This window comes from Rattus rattus, chromosome X (assembly GCF_011064425.1).
Source record: "Rattus rattus isolate New Zealand chromosome X, Rrattus_CSIRO_v1, whole genome shotgun sequence".
Classification (NCBI taxonomy): domain Eukaryota; kingdom Metazoa; phylum Chordata; class Mammalia; order Rodentia; family Muridae; genus Rattus; species Rattus rattus.
The window spans coordinates 13,410,166-13,422,895 of record NC_046172.1 but is presented as its reverse complement, the minus strand read 5'-3'; the positions used below and the strand labels follow the sequence as shown (position 1 = coordinate 13,422,895).

At 45.1% G+C, this 12,730-nt stretch overlaps 1 protein-coding gene across 1 annotated transcript in view; it reads right to left on the bottom strand.

Moving 5' to 3' along the window:
* Positions 1 to 623: 623 nt before the first annotated feature.
* Kdm5c (lysine demethylase 5C) overlaps positions 624 to 12,730 on the bottom strand; it is a 38,668-nt gene continuing 26,561 nt past the window's right edge. The window contains 16 exon segments of the mRNA XM_032890474.1: positions 624 to 2,464; positions 2,709 to 2,908; positions 3,054 to 3,123; positions 3,409 to 3,990; positions 4,169 to 4,306; positions 4,466 to 4,645; positions 5,096 to 5,234; positions 5,836 to 5,964; positions 5,966 to 5,986; positions 5,988 to 6,190; positions 6,773 to 6,878; positions 7,313 to 7,460; positions 7,598 to 7,722; positions 7,801 to 7,982; positions 11,815 to 12,009; positions 12,116 to 12,235. Of these exon segments, the coding sequence (XP_032746365.1) occupies positions 2,099 to 2,464; positions 2,709 to 2,908; positions 3,054 to 3,123; positions 3,409 to 3,990; positions 4,169 to 4,306; positions 4,466 to 4,645; positions 5,096 to 5,234; positions 5,836 to 5,964; positions 5,966 to 5,986; positions 5,988 to 6,190; positions 6,773 to 6,878; positions 7,313 to 7,460; positions 7,598 to 7,722; positions 7,801 to 7,982; positions 11,815 to 12,009; positions 12,116 to 12,235 (2,904 nt within the window). The 3' untranslated portion in view covers positions 624 to 2,098.

Here is a 12,730-nt window from a genome sequence, read left to right as displayed (position 1 = left end):
AAAGGACTGCATAAGGCAGGTAGGTCTAAAGCCATGCTCCCACCCCTGAAAGCCACCCCAAGAGGGTGAGATATATCACTAGATTTCTAGCAAGTGGAAATCCTGGGAAAGGGGAGAAATGGAGCAAAATAATCCTCTGAAGATATAAATGAGGAAGGGCAAAGTAAGAGTGCTGGTGTGCTGAGTTCCTGAGCTAGGGATCAAGATTTGACTTTAGTCTGTAACACCTTATACAACCTTGAGAAGAGGAAAAACTTAGGAAAAGCCAGGGATGCCTGGAAGTTAGCCAGTGAAGCAGGGCCTCCAAGCTTTTGCCTTTTCCTCTACCTCCTAGGTAAACTCCAGACAGAGAACTCTCAGAACCATAAAAATGTTTCTAAGTCTTTAGAGGGTTATGGTTCCTTTATAAATACGATGCAATCTGGTGGGTCTTAATCTGAGAAAGATGCACATAAGATACCCACAAAAACGTGTATAAACGTATTTCAGGAGGTCAGTCCCTGGTCAAGCATAGTCCCTTCATCTTTCAGGCTCAGAAGGATGAAAATATAACTACTGTAGGACTACTAATAGGCTGGAAGCTACTATGCCAAGTCAAAGAAGCCAGACACAAAAGGATCACATATTGTATAATTTCATTTATATAAAATGTCCAGAAGAGACAAATGGGAGTAGGGAGGGAATACCTAGGCAATGTGGGGTTTCTTCTGAGGGTTGTAAAAAAACATTCTAAAATTTTTTTAGTAATGATCTATTAATGACTGGAAAAAAAACTAAAAAGTCACTGAATTATACTTAAGTGGATAAACTGGATGCTATGCAAATTTCATCTCAATAGAGCAGTTAACAGTGACACAAAAATTACAAATTAACCACACATTCATTAAGGGCAGAAAGAACTAATGGAGAAACATCAAGGATGGTCTGACTCACCAAATTACATATTTAAAACAGCTGAATTTTATAGCATGGAAACTCTACCTCAATAAAGCCATGAAGAAAAAGTCCCCCAGAGAACAGAAAATTAAGAGCACACAGCTAGCAGAAGCTGCTGTGCAAATTATCAAAAGGGACCAGTATCCACCAGTCTGAAGACAAGGGAATGGCTTGGGGGGAGGAACTGGATATCTTTTCCAAGGTTAGAGAGAAGTTGGTAAGATTCAAATTCAGAGCCCTGCTTCCCTGGCCCTGGCACTACCACTAACTAGCATTGCAACTGCTCCATTAACAGGCGAGGAAGGCTGCTCTTTTTGAAGAGAAATGCACTTCAGAAACATGTTTCCAAAAAAAAAAAAAAAAAAAAAAAAAAAAAACATTCCTAAGGGTTTTATTTCTAATGAGGAAAATAATAAAATAAAATTAAAATAGGCTTTAGTTGAAACAAAGTTTTTTGTTTTGCTTTTTTTTCTCCTTTTGAACAAATTAATTACACACCAACAATCTTCTTTATTACAGCATGAACCCAGGAGGAGGAAAGGAGATAGAGGAGGATGGGCAGGAAGGGTTGAGGTGGGTGTGTGGACAAGCACCAAAAGCCTTCAGACCATAGGCAGCCCCGCTCAACCCCAACAAAATTCATTTAAAATAAAAGGTGAGGACAGCTATGTGAAGTTTCCTCCTCCTGGGTGGAACAGTAAGGGTAAGGGAAAAGATGAAGGGGAGAGGAAAGAAGTAAAATGGAGGGGGAGGCAAAAGTGTGAGGTGGGGAGGGAAGGTTAGTGTAGCATGGCCTGACCCAGGGTCAGAACTGGGGATAAGGGAGAGGTCCCCCAGTTTGCATGTGCCCTGGATTTGTCTCTGGAATGGTGCTGGCCCAGCCCCAGTAGATCCCCTGCCCACCTGTCTATCTGCCTCTGGTGTCTGGGAATGCTGGTTAGAGGTTACCAGGGACGCAGGACTCCAGGGGCCGGCCCCCAGGAGCTGAGGTCTGAACAATACCTTGGAGTCAGAATATAAAAGTCACGGTCTTGGGGATGGTGGTGAGGGGGGAGTCTCTCCACCTACCCGCCCACCTCCAAGAAGCAGGCTTGATGGTCAGAAAGGATCCTTGAGGCCAAGGAAGGATCTTTGTTGGGGTCTGTGCTAGGCTCAGCCATTGTCACAATTGTTGCAGAGATGGCTGCTGTGGGCAGGACATCAACAGCCGGGAAGTCAGAGTAGAGAAAGGGGCTGAGGTGTCTGACCCAGCCTCTACCACTGGTTCTAAGCCATCCTGGTCCTCCTGGGTGCTGGGACTGCCATTGTTGGGGAAGGGTACAGGAGGGACCTCACCCCCAGTCTCCTCCTCCAGCTCCTCTTCCTCCTGGACTTCCTCGGCTTCTGGTCCTGAGCTCCGTACCCTCTTTGGCTCTAGCTCCTCTCGTGCTGGATCATCGGGCTCCCCACCCCGATCCACCTTCCTCCGCCGTCTCCTCTCTAGGGCTCGGCCTCGTGTCCGACTCCCATGGCGCTCTGCCTTCTCCAGCTGTGAAAACAGAAGGCAAAAAGATGGGTTGTAAGTGGGGTCTGGTGGTGCATGACTGTAATCTGAGCACTTGCAAGGCTAAAGCAAGAAGACTGCCATGAATTCTAAGGGCAGTCTGGACTATATAGCAAGATCCTTTCCCACCTTCCCTCTCCCAAAAGACAAGTACAGGCAAGTAGTCAGGGCCTGAGAGCTCTCTGCCTACTTGGCCTGACCTGGCCATGTCAATAATGACTCCTCTTACCTCCAGAAGTGTCTGGACCCTCTTCAAGTCTGGAGGCTGCCCAGCCTGCAGCAGCTGCCAGATGCTATGATTCTCATCTAAGGTCACCTCAAGCAGATCCCCTTCCATCATAAGTTCCTCCAGTGGGGCTCGGGTTGCCTCAGGCAGTTCCAACACAGGGCCAGTCAACTGTGGTAATATCGAGGATAGCAGCTCCAGATCTGGAAAATGCGGAGACAGGCTGGATTAGAGGCTGCCCTTGGTCTTATCCTACACCACTATAACAGAGCTGAGGACATCAGGGACCACACTGATAATATCCATTCAACATCCCACTCACACTACAGCTAGACCTACCTCTCTTACCTGAGCCCTCCTCTGTGGCTACCTTTTCAGGACTGGTCACACTGTCCCCATTCTCCAACAGCCCCTGGACCTATCAAATATCAAGATCAGGAAAAGGCAAGGGGTAACTGAACTGAAGAGCCAGTCCCTACTCTTCCTTCACCCATGCCAAACCTAGAAGACTCTATCTCTTGAAGGAAGGCAAACATGGGGTGTCAACGGAAAGCATTGTCTAGGAATTTGGACAGATGATAGGATGGAACGAAAAGGCTGGGCCAAAGGAGATTTAAAACTGGAGAACAGGGGCAGAGCTAGAGCCCATGTATAGGCTAGGGGGACAGGAGTTTGAAGTTAAGAGCTAGGCTAAGAAGCTCACCTTAGGCATATTGCCAGTGCCATCTCCACCATCTGAAGAGTAGGTCAGGGATTCCTCAGGCTTGGATTCAGCCTGTAGCCGTTGGCGGAGTTCAGCCAGCCGTCCCAACAGAGCAGTCACTTCCTCAGAGGCCAAAACCTGCCTGGCACGGCCTTGCCAGCTGATGGCTCTCTCTGTGAGGCACTGTAGAGCCTCACCCTCAGGCAGCCGTACAGGCAGTCTCTGTAGGGCTACCAGCAGTGCCAGGATGGTTTCCAAGCGTGGGCGCCGTGAGCGCATACACAGAGGGCACAAGAATTTGGTGTCCCATTCCCACCAGGCCAGCAGTGGGGATGAGGTAAGACTGGACCTCTGGGAGCTGAGGAGGCGGGGTACTGTCACACAGCGCCCATGGAACCAGTCCTGACACAGGTCACACTGCAGAGCTCCCACCCCAGCTGGCACTTGCCCACACACGCAGATAGAAGCTGTAGACGAGTTTGTTGTCAATGATGCCAGTGGACTTGGCTTGGCTGAGTTGGTACGACGAAGCTGTAGGATCCCTTCCTTCTCCTTCTGCTCCCCCTCTTTGAAGGCCACGATCTGCCGTGCCCAGGAAAGGGGGAAGAATAGGTAAACAATCTTGATTTCATTCTCTGGACTTACTACCCCCACTCCCAAACCAGGAAACTGAGCTCAGGAAGCAAGTGGTCTGCCCATAGTCACAGGATTTAGACAGTCATCACCAGGCTCTTTACCCATCTGTATCTAAGCTTCTTACCACAGAGCCTGGGTCCCTGAGGTCCTGCGCAGACAGCCCCAACAGCTCTGTGTCAGATTTGTACAACCCCAGCTCCTTCTCCATCCACCGGCTGCGTTTGGTGCTGTCTGAGCCGGCGTCTGCACACGGGCAGAGCACCTGAGGCAGGCAGACAGAAGCAAATGACCAGGCTTCCCTACCTCCCCATATCCTTTCCTCCCCTCACCCATACCCCCTCAAAAACTCATATTCTCATAAACTACCTCACAACAGCCAGTCAGATAAGAAGAGGCTATAGGTAAAAGTGCTAGGTCTCACCTCCAATAAAGTGTAGCAGGAGTTCTTCTTGAGGAAGGTCTTGGAGGCCTTTTCTCTCCAGGAGTGTGCTGTCAGTACCTGCAGCTCTAGCTGTCTCAGTTCCTCCAGCCCCACAGGGAGGTCCCGACCCACAGCCACAAGGCCCTCCAAGTCATCCAAACAAGGGTAGTGGTCACCATTCTGAGCATAGGTGAGAAAAAAAAGGCAAGTTCAACTTGCAAATATCTAGTAATTCTCCATGTCTGGTCTGAGTTGGGAAGATAGTCTGCCCTCACAGTCTCAAAGCAGAAACAACTGACACTGTCCTCAGGAGTACCCTCTGCCATGCACAACACCCACATCTACTAACTGCTCCAATCCAGGTAGCCAGTCACTTTCGGGGATACTGGACTAACTGCTTTTGTGATCTTCCTTTTCTACCTACTGCCAGGTACCTGTCCCTTTCTACTCTCATTAATACCTGCCTCCTTGCTCTACCATCTATATCCCGACCAGCACCCCACATCCTTCAGGCGGCCTTCTCATTTTGCCTGCTCACAATATGTGGTTACCTCATCCCTCTCTCTAGCCATGTATATCATTTCTTCCAGCTATATGGAAAGTCTAGGTGTGGATGGGGGCGGTCCTTACTTGGATCTCATCCACATCTGCAATCCATGCTCGGGCCTTAGCAAGAGCCTCCTTGAGAGACTGGATATTGGGCAGATGAACCGGGATGTTTTCTGCTTCATGGATTATGGCCTCAAGTGTGGCTGGTGGATGCTTCTGCCTAAAAACAACAAAAGAAGGGGCGGGGGGAACAGCCAGTTTGGTCTATGGATCAGAGCCCAGCCTGATTAGTAGCTGTACACAGCTGTGCTCTTGTTATTCTTTTTGCCACTCCTGTGCTTTTATGTTGGTAAAGATGGTTGACAGGTTCTGTTTACTTCAGATTGCATGCACCCATATAATCCTCTGCCATAGCTCTTGCACCTATGTTTGCCACTCTGTCAGCCTGCTAGAAGTTTACATACTAATCATTTATGCATTCCAGGGCGTCTTTTTACAAAAATCCACTCATCTGCTTGTTTCCTGTGCTTCTGAGCATGTTTACATGCTGACCTATTGGTACTGGGTTACACACACACACACACACACACACACACACACACACACACACACACAGCAAAATCAGCCTACCTCTGCTTCTATGTATACAGACTTAAAAGGAAAAGTAAAAAAAAAAAAAAGGACAAGGAACAAAAGGGCAGAGAAACTCAGTATACCTACAGAGGGGTGGGATGCCCAAGACCACCCATAGCCACTTTCTTTAGATTCTCCACTAAAATTTGAAAGTAAAGAATGGCAGGGAGGGAAAGGGCTGGACTTACCTGGCCTCTAAGCAGAGGTGGGCTTTCTCTTCCCAGCGTTCAGCAATGGTCAGCAGCTCCTGAAGCTCTGCCTGGGCCTTATCCACAGCAGGGCTAGGGGCCACACTGGCGCCCCAACCAACAGTCCCCCATGATGGCCAGGGTACCCCGGGGCAGAGGGAGCCAGCGTGCGTTTTACCTCATCCAGCCACCGAGCCTGTTCCACCTGCCTTTGGAGCTGCTGGGCTTCAGGTACCTCCACACCCAGCTGCTGCCCTCTCTCCAATAGGGATTGCAGCAGCCCTGGACTGGAGGGCTGTGAGACCAGGGCCTCACGGGCCTCAGTCTGGTAGGCTTCCACCTGTTCCAGAATACCCTACCAGAATACAGGATGAAGAATAAACCCTTCAGATGAAGCCACTTAAGAGGACCCACCACATATCCTTGCTCCAGCACGTCCCAACACAACATTCTGAGAAATAGAAATCTGACATGGACTAAACTTTCATTCTCTGAACTCTAAAACAGTAGTTCCTTTAATACTTGATTGCTCATTACAATACCCTATGGAATGTATGAAAATACACATTCCTAGGCAGTTTTATTCAGAATTGATCATAAATGTGTACTTTGCTTATATCTACACGGTACTCTATTCTTAAAGCACTAAGACATCTCCCACCCTAAGAAACATGATGCGACATAAGCCCTCATGCTCACTCTGGGGTCCCCTGCCTTTTCCATCCTACTTCTATTTTTTTGAACCTTATTCATTGTTTCAGGCTCAACAAGCACCCTTGTTACCCTTTTACTTCTTCAGGCAAACCTTCCCTTGTCTCAACAGCTTGTACTCAAATCTCTGCTCCTTGTTCCAAATCCCAAACCTAAAACTTTGCTCATACTTCATACTATTATCTCACACATGCATCCTGTCCTACCTAAACCCATCACTCCTCACCTTGACATCCCCAATCTGGTGCATGGCACAGGGTAGGTTGTTCATCTGGCCCAGAAAATCCTGTAGCTCAGCCAGAGTCATCTGTACACCAGCCACCCTGTCAGGGCTATGAAGTTTCAAGTATGAGATTTCAGATCCAAATCCAGGTCCCTCCTTTCATGTATGCCAAAACCACTCCTCACCATATCTGTTCAACTTCTGTCTTGTGTGTCAATATTCCCACAATTGTCTAGGCTACAGGGAGGGTTTTTTAATCTAAGCCTATTTATAGGGTGAAGGGATAGGAGAGAGGTTGGAGGTTGAACGAGCTTATAAGGTAGTGATGCTAACAGAAGCCGCGAGTTATTGCCAAGGCTTTCCTTCTCCATGGAAAGTTGCCTGTACTCCTTGTACTCTGCAGTACTTCCCAGGCTATCATCTCACACTTGGCAACTTCCTGCTTATGTTCCAAGGACCTCATTGTATTCAGAATCTACCCTTTGCAACACACTTTTCAGCAGCAGCGAGCTATCTATGCTGCAATACCTCACATCAACATACCCAGCTTCCTGGCCACTGACCAATCCCAGAGCCCGGGACACACAAGCCTCTGCCTCACTCAGGCAGTTCTTCAGTCGCTGTAGAAGCTCACTGTTAGGAAACCTTCGCTCACGAGCCTCAGATTCTAGTGCTCTTAGTTCTTCCAGGCCTGGAGAAAGAGAGTAAGAAGGATTAGGCAATATTAAGTCAAGTCAGAGGAAAAAGGCCAGGGACACATAAGAAACAAGAACAGAAGTTGTCTGTAGAGTCCTTCCAACGGCCCCACCCCAAGTCCCAATCACTCACTGCGCTTCCGCCCATCTTCCACCTCCAGGGCTACTCGTACTTTGTTAGCCCAGGTGTCAAAGGACTCAGCTCGAACTTTGAGTTTATGCAGCATGGCAGGGAGCTCATCCAAGGTGTACCGGTACCTGGAAAAAGACAGGGCAGAGTACACTTTAGCCCAAATTGGCACCCTCCTCTGTCCTTCATATAGGCCCTAGACTTACCGAAGGTACTGGCGGCTACTGGAGCACTTGCAGAGGTCATTGATGTGAGAAAGGCAGACAAGGCCATCTGGGCAGTCATAGCAAGCCAGGGCAGATAGGAAACATGTGGTCTTGCACTTTATGCACTGACGTTCATCATCTGGAAGCAGCTCAAAAGCCTCTCGCTCAGCCTCGGTGATACCCTGGGGCATACGACCCACACATTATTCAGAACCAGACACGGTAGCAGAAATCTCATCTCATTATCAGAGTAACTCAAATCTCTGATGATGGTTGTGAAGATGGGAAAGCCAAGCTTCACAACCCATCCTCATTCTGCCAGCCTACAATCTCAATGCAGGGATTCAGATGGATCAGAATTGTCAAGACAGGAAAAAAAGAAAAATGTGGATGAGATTCAGATTAGGAACTGGGCATTGTGGCAAATGCTTGTAATTTCAGCACTCAGAAGGCTGAAGCAGAAGGATTATTGTGAACTCAATGGGCAATATAGCTAGATATTTCCCAAAAACAAGAACAAGCAAGATGACTCAGCAGACTCTTGTTGCTTAAGCCTGGCATCCTCAGTTCAATTCCCAGAACCCAGTTAAGGTAGAAGGAGAAAATGGATTCCCCATACCTCCATAGCTTCACTATTGCACATGCACGCCCACCCAATAATGAAAAAAAAAAACAATTAAAATGTTTAAAACAAGCAAAAAGACATTAAATGAGAGATTAAAATGAAAACAAATGGTCTTTGAGTAGAGAGATGAAGACTGTAGACCTAGGCAGTAGGAGGTGGAAATGTAAGGTCTGTCCTAGGAGACGATGCTGGCTTCAGTTCCTCACTAGTCGCACTACTCCTGCTTAGCAAACGGAAACAGTGTGCACCAACAGGGCTTACAGAAGAACAACTTGGTCTTGATTTTTTTTTTGTGTTTTTTTTTTTGATAAAAAAAGTAATCATGCGAAAAAAATGAAAAAGTCAAGGGGGCTGGAGAGATGGCTCAGTGGTTAAGAACCGACTGCTCTTCCAGAGGTCTTGAGTTCAATTCCCAGCAACCACGTGGTGGCTCACAGCCATCTGTGGGGAGATCCAATGCCCTCTTCTGGTGTATCTGAAGACAGCTACAGTGGGTATGATAAATAAATAAATCTTTAAAAAAAAAAAAAAAGAAAGAAAAGTTAAATATACAAATATGTCGGAGTCACTAAAGGCAACAATTATGAGTAACTTCAGGAATTTTAAGAAGAAATGTCAACTCCAATAGCTTTGGTTTTGCATACCAACTTTAAACCTCAATACTTACCTGTGCATATGCTATCATATCTTTTTATTTTTTAATTAATAAAATGTCTTTAAACAAAAACAAACAAAAAACCCCAAACCTCCATGTAGGGCATGAAGTCAACATAAATTATAATTTTGCTCCACTGCTAATGGGTTGTGGTTGCTGCCCATTCATCATGTGAAAATTATTTAAATCTTTCTGGACTTGTTTGCTTTTCTTGTCAGCAGTAACTATCATCTTTGTTAGATTGTGTTAAGTATTTCAATTAAGAATTTAGTATGCTAACATTATGGATTATGAAGTACTTAAATATTACTCTAGTTTTTAGATAAGAATATGCATCTCATAAGCATATCTCATTTTACTAAAGAATAACAGAAGAAAACCAGCAACTTGGGCTGGAGAGGGTGGCTCAGCGGTTAAGAGCACTGACTGCTCTTCCAGAGATCCTGAGTTCAAATCCCAGCAACCACATGGTGGGTGGGTCACAACCATCTGTGATGGGATCTGATGCCCTCTTCTGGTGTGTCTGAAAACAGCTACACTACAGTGTACTTCTACTTAATAAATAAATCTTTAGAAAATCGGCAACTTGCCAAAGCAAGGATTTGCTGACTATGGACAATTTTGAATCCAAAGCTAGAGAATGCTAGAAAGATGAAGCCCCTAGATTTCTTCAGTTACAGACATGGGTACATACTGAGTCATCTCCATAAAAATACTCAAAACCACATGCCATCATCTCTTAAAGATCTCATGATTATGGTGCTCAGAACTCGTCTCTGAGTTAAGTGTCAAATATACAGAATTCTGTCCAAATGGAAAGGTAGGTCTCTATTCTTACAAACTTGATTTGTTCTTTTTCGTACTGTGGCATAACATGGTGCCATCATTTAGTAATGTAGAGTATGATACATGGAAAAGCCAAGAAATTTACCAACTAATACAACAAATGAGAAGCCCCAGACTTCCAACATTACTATACCTGAAACTTGGCCTAGATCTAACATTCACAACAAAGTTGTGAATGTGTGTCTATGTGTGTATATTTTAAGACAAGCTTTGCTATGTAGCCTGGGCTGGCCTGAAACTTAGGGCAATCCTCTATATGCTTGTTAAATGCTGAGATTATAGGTCTGCATCATCATAGCCAGCCTGTACATGAACTTTAAACTAAAAACGTATTACCCCTCCACACCCCGCCTGCCAAAACATGATCCCTTAGGACTAGCATTCTTTGTAATTTTTTTCTTTCTTTTGCAATGCTGGGGATTAAACCCAGAATCTTCCACATGTTAGGTGGCACTCTGCCATTAAGCTATAATACTAGATTTCTAACATCATCTCATGGAGGATCCTCTTTACAGCAGTTGTAACCAAGCAGGTAGAGCAAGAGCCACTCAGCCACACACAACTGATACATACTTATGGAAAATCTATTGAAGTAAGGTCACTAGACAGCATTATTTTATCCAAGTTAATGGACAATTGGAAATTAAGAAAATAGGGGTTGGGACTTGGCTCAGTGGTAGAGTGCTTGCCTAGCAAGCACAAGGCCCTCAGTTCGGTTCTCAGCAAAAAAAAAAAAAAAAAAAAAAAAAAAAAAAATTAAGAAAATAGCTGAGGGTATTAGAAAGATAGTTTAAGAGCATTTGCTGCTGTTGCAGAGAACTTGAGTTCAGTTCCCAGGATCCACATGGTAGTTCACAATTGTCTGTAACTTCAGTTTTTGGGGATCTCACACCTGTCTTTTGGCCTAAACACATACTGCATATACACAGGGTACATGTGCAGGCAAAATACTCATACACCTAAAAGTAAATTACTGCCCCCCCCCGCCCCCTGAGACAGGGTTTTACTATGTAGCCTTGGATGGCCTGGAACTCGCCTCTCTGCCTTTGGAGTGCTGGGATTAAAGGTCTGCACCGTTATGGTCAGCAATAAATTATAACACCAAAAATCTTTAAGCATTAAAAACAAACAAAAAAAAGAATTTCCTAAAAAACACTTCATGTTTTAATAGTTTTCTTCATGCATTAATACTGCTGACACCAGCAGCTAGTATACTGCGAGGGTAGTGATTCTTTTACAAATGTCCAACCACTCAAGCTTTACAACTACCATTACAAAGATCTAGCTTAAGTTGGGCATACTGGCGCACACCTTTGATCCCAGCACTTGGAGGCAGAGCCAGGTAGGTAGATCTCTGAGTTTGAGGCCAGCCTGGTCTACAGAGTGATTTCCAGGACAGCCAGGGTTGTTCACAGAGAACCCTGTGTCAAAAAACAAAACAAAACAGAATCAAGCTTAGGTATTTATTACCACTTTACAAGGTGAGAAAGTGACACTATCCGTTACATTTTAAGTAACTTGAAAGGACCAAAATGATCAGCAACAGAGGTTTCATATGCCTATCTATTTTAGTGGGTCTTTTGCATAAAGGTAACAGCTACTAAACTGTAGCCTGAAATCACTGAACAATAATTCTTAACTCGCTCAACTACCTAAAAAGACAAACAGAATTCCCATTTTTCAGATGTGGAAGCTCATCCTTGGTAAAGTAAACTGACCTGTTTACTGCATTGTAAAGACTGAGAATAAAATGTGCTTTTCAATTCAGGTGTACCTAGCTCTTTTCATTACATGCCAAGACTAAAGGCTACATCAATCTCTAGAAATTACCCTTTTTTCTCCAACCCTTACCAGGCTAGGATCCCTGATCAAAAGCACCATCACTTACCTTTTCCAACAGAGCCTTTCGTAGACGCCGCTCCTCCTGCACCATAATGAACATCTCCTTATGTACAGCTGCTGCCAGGTTCAGGTCCAGCTTCTCAGGGCAGGCAGCCATCTTGCAAATGAGCTCCTCATGAGAAAAGACACAGTATCTTCGTAGTCGTCGGTAGTGCTCAATGCACTGGCGTCCAGCAGGCAGCTGTGGACAGGTTTAAAGTTGAACTTAACCAAGCCTGAAGGAAGTGGTGTATTGGCTTCTCTATCTTTCTGCTCTTCCCTACTAGCCCACCACATTCCAGACTCACCCAGTCAGCAGTGCAAAAGTTGACTGCTTCAGCAAAGTTGTAGCCTTGGTTGAAACCACTGTGGTAAGCACGAGGAAAAGTGATGACAAATTCTCCTGCACACTGGTTTGTGCGAACAACCTAAGAGGAGAATGGAGTGGGGCGGGAGTGAATAAAGTCTAAGACCATTGAGATAAATTCAAGTTGTAGGCAACCTGACCTAAAAGCAGGGTCCTAAAGGAGAGAAAGGAAAGCTTCAGGAAACAGGGTATGACAACAAAATCTCAGGCCTCTGCTCTGAAAGGTGATCTGAGTCACAAGTGGCAGGAAATATATGTATTTAATCACTTCAGCTTTCCTAGTAATATTTTAATAAAATTATAAATATCACTTTTTATTAAGATGGCCATGATTTCCTATTTAATATTCACTTTATTACAGTTGAGAGTCAAATATTTCCATAACATTGATTATAAAACCATCAGGTCCTCTTAGTCTTTCCTTGCCAATCATATTCATGTTTTCTGATTATTTGAACATTAGCTTTAACCAGTCTAAATAATATGGGTCTGGATTAAATTAACAGTAGCATTAGCTAGCTAGAAAAATGGCTCAGCAGTTAAGAATGCACACTGC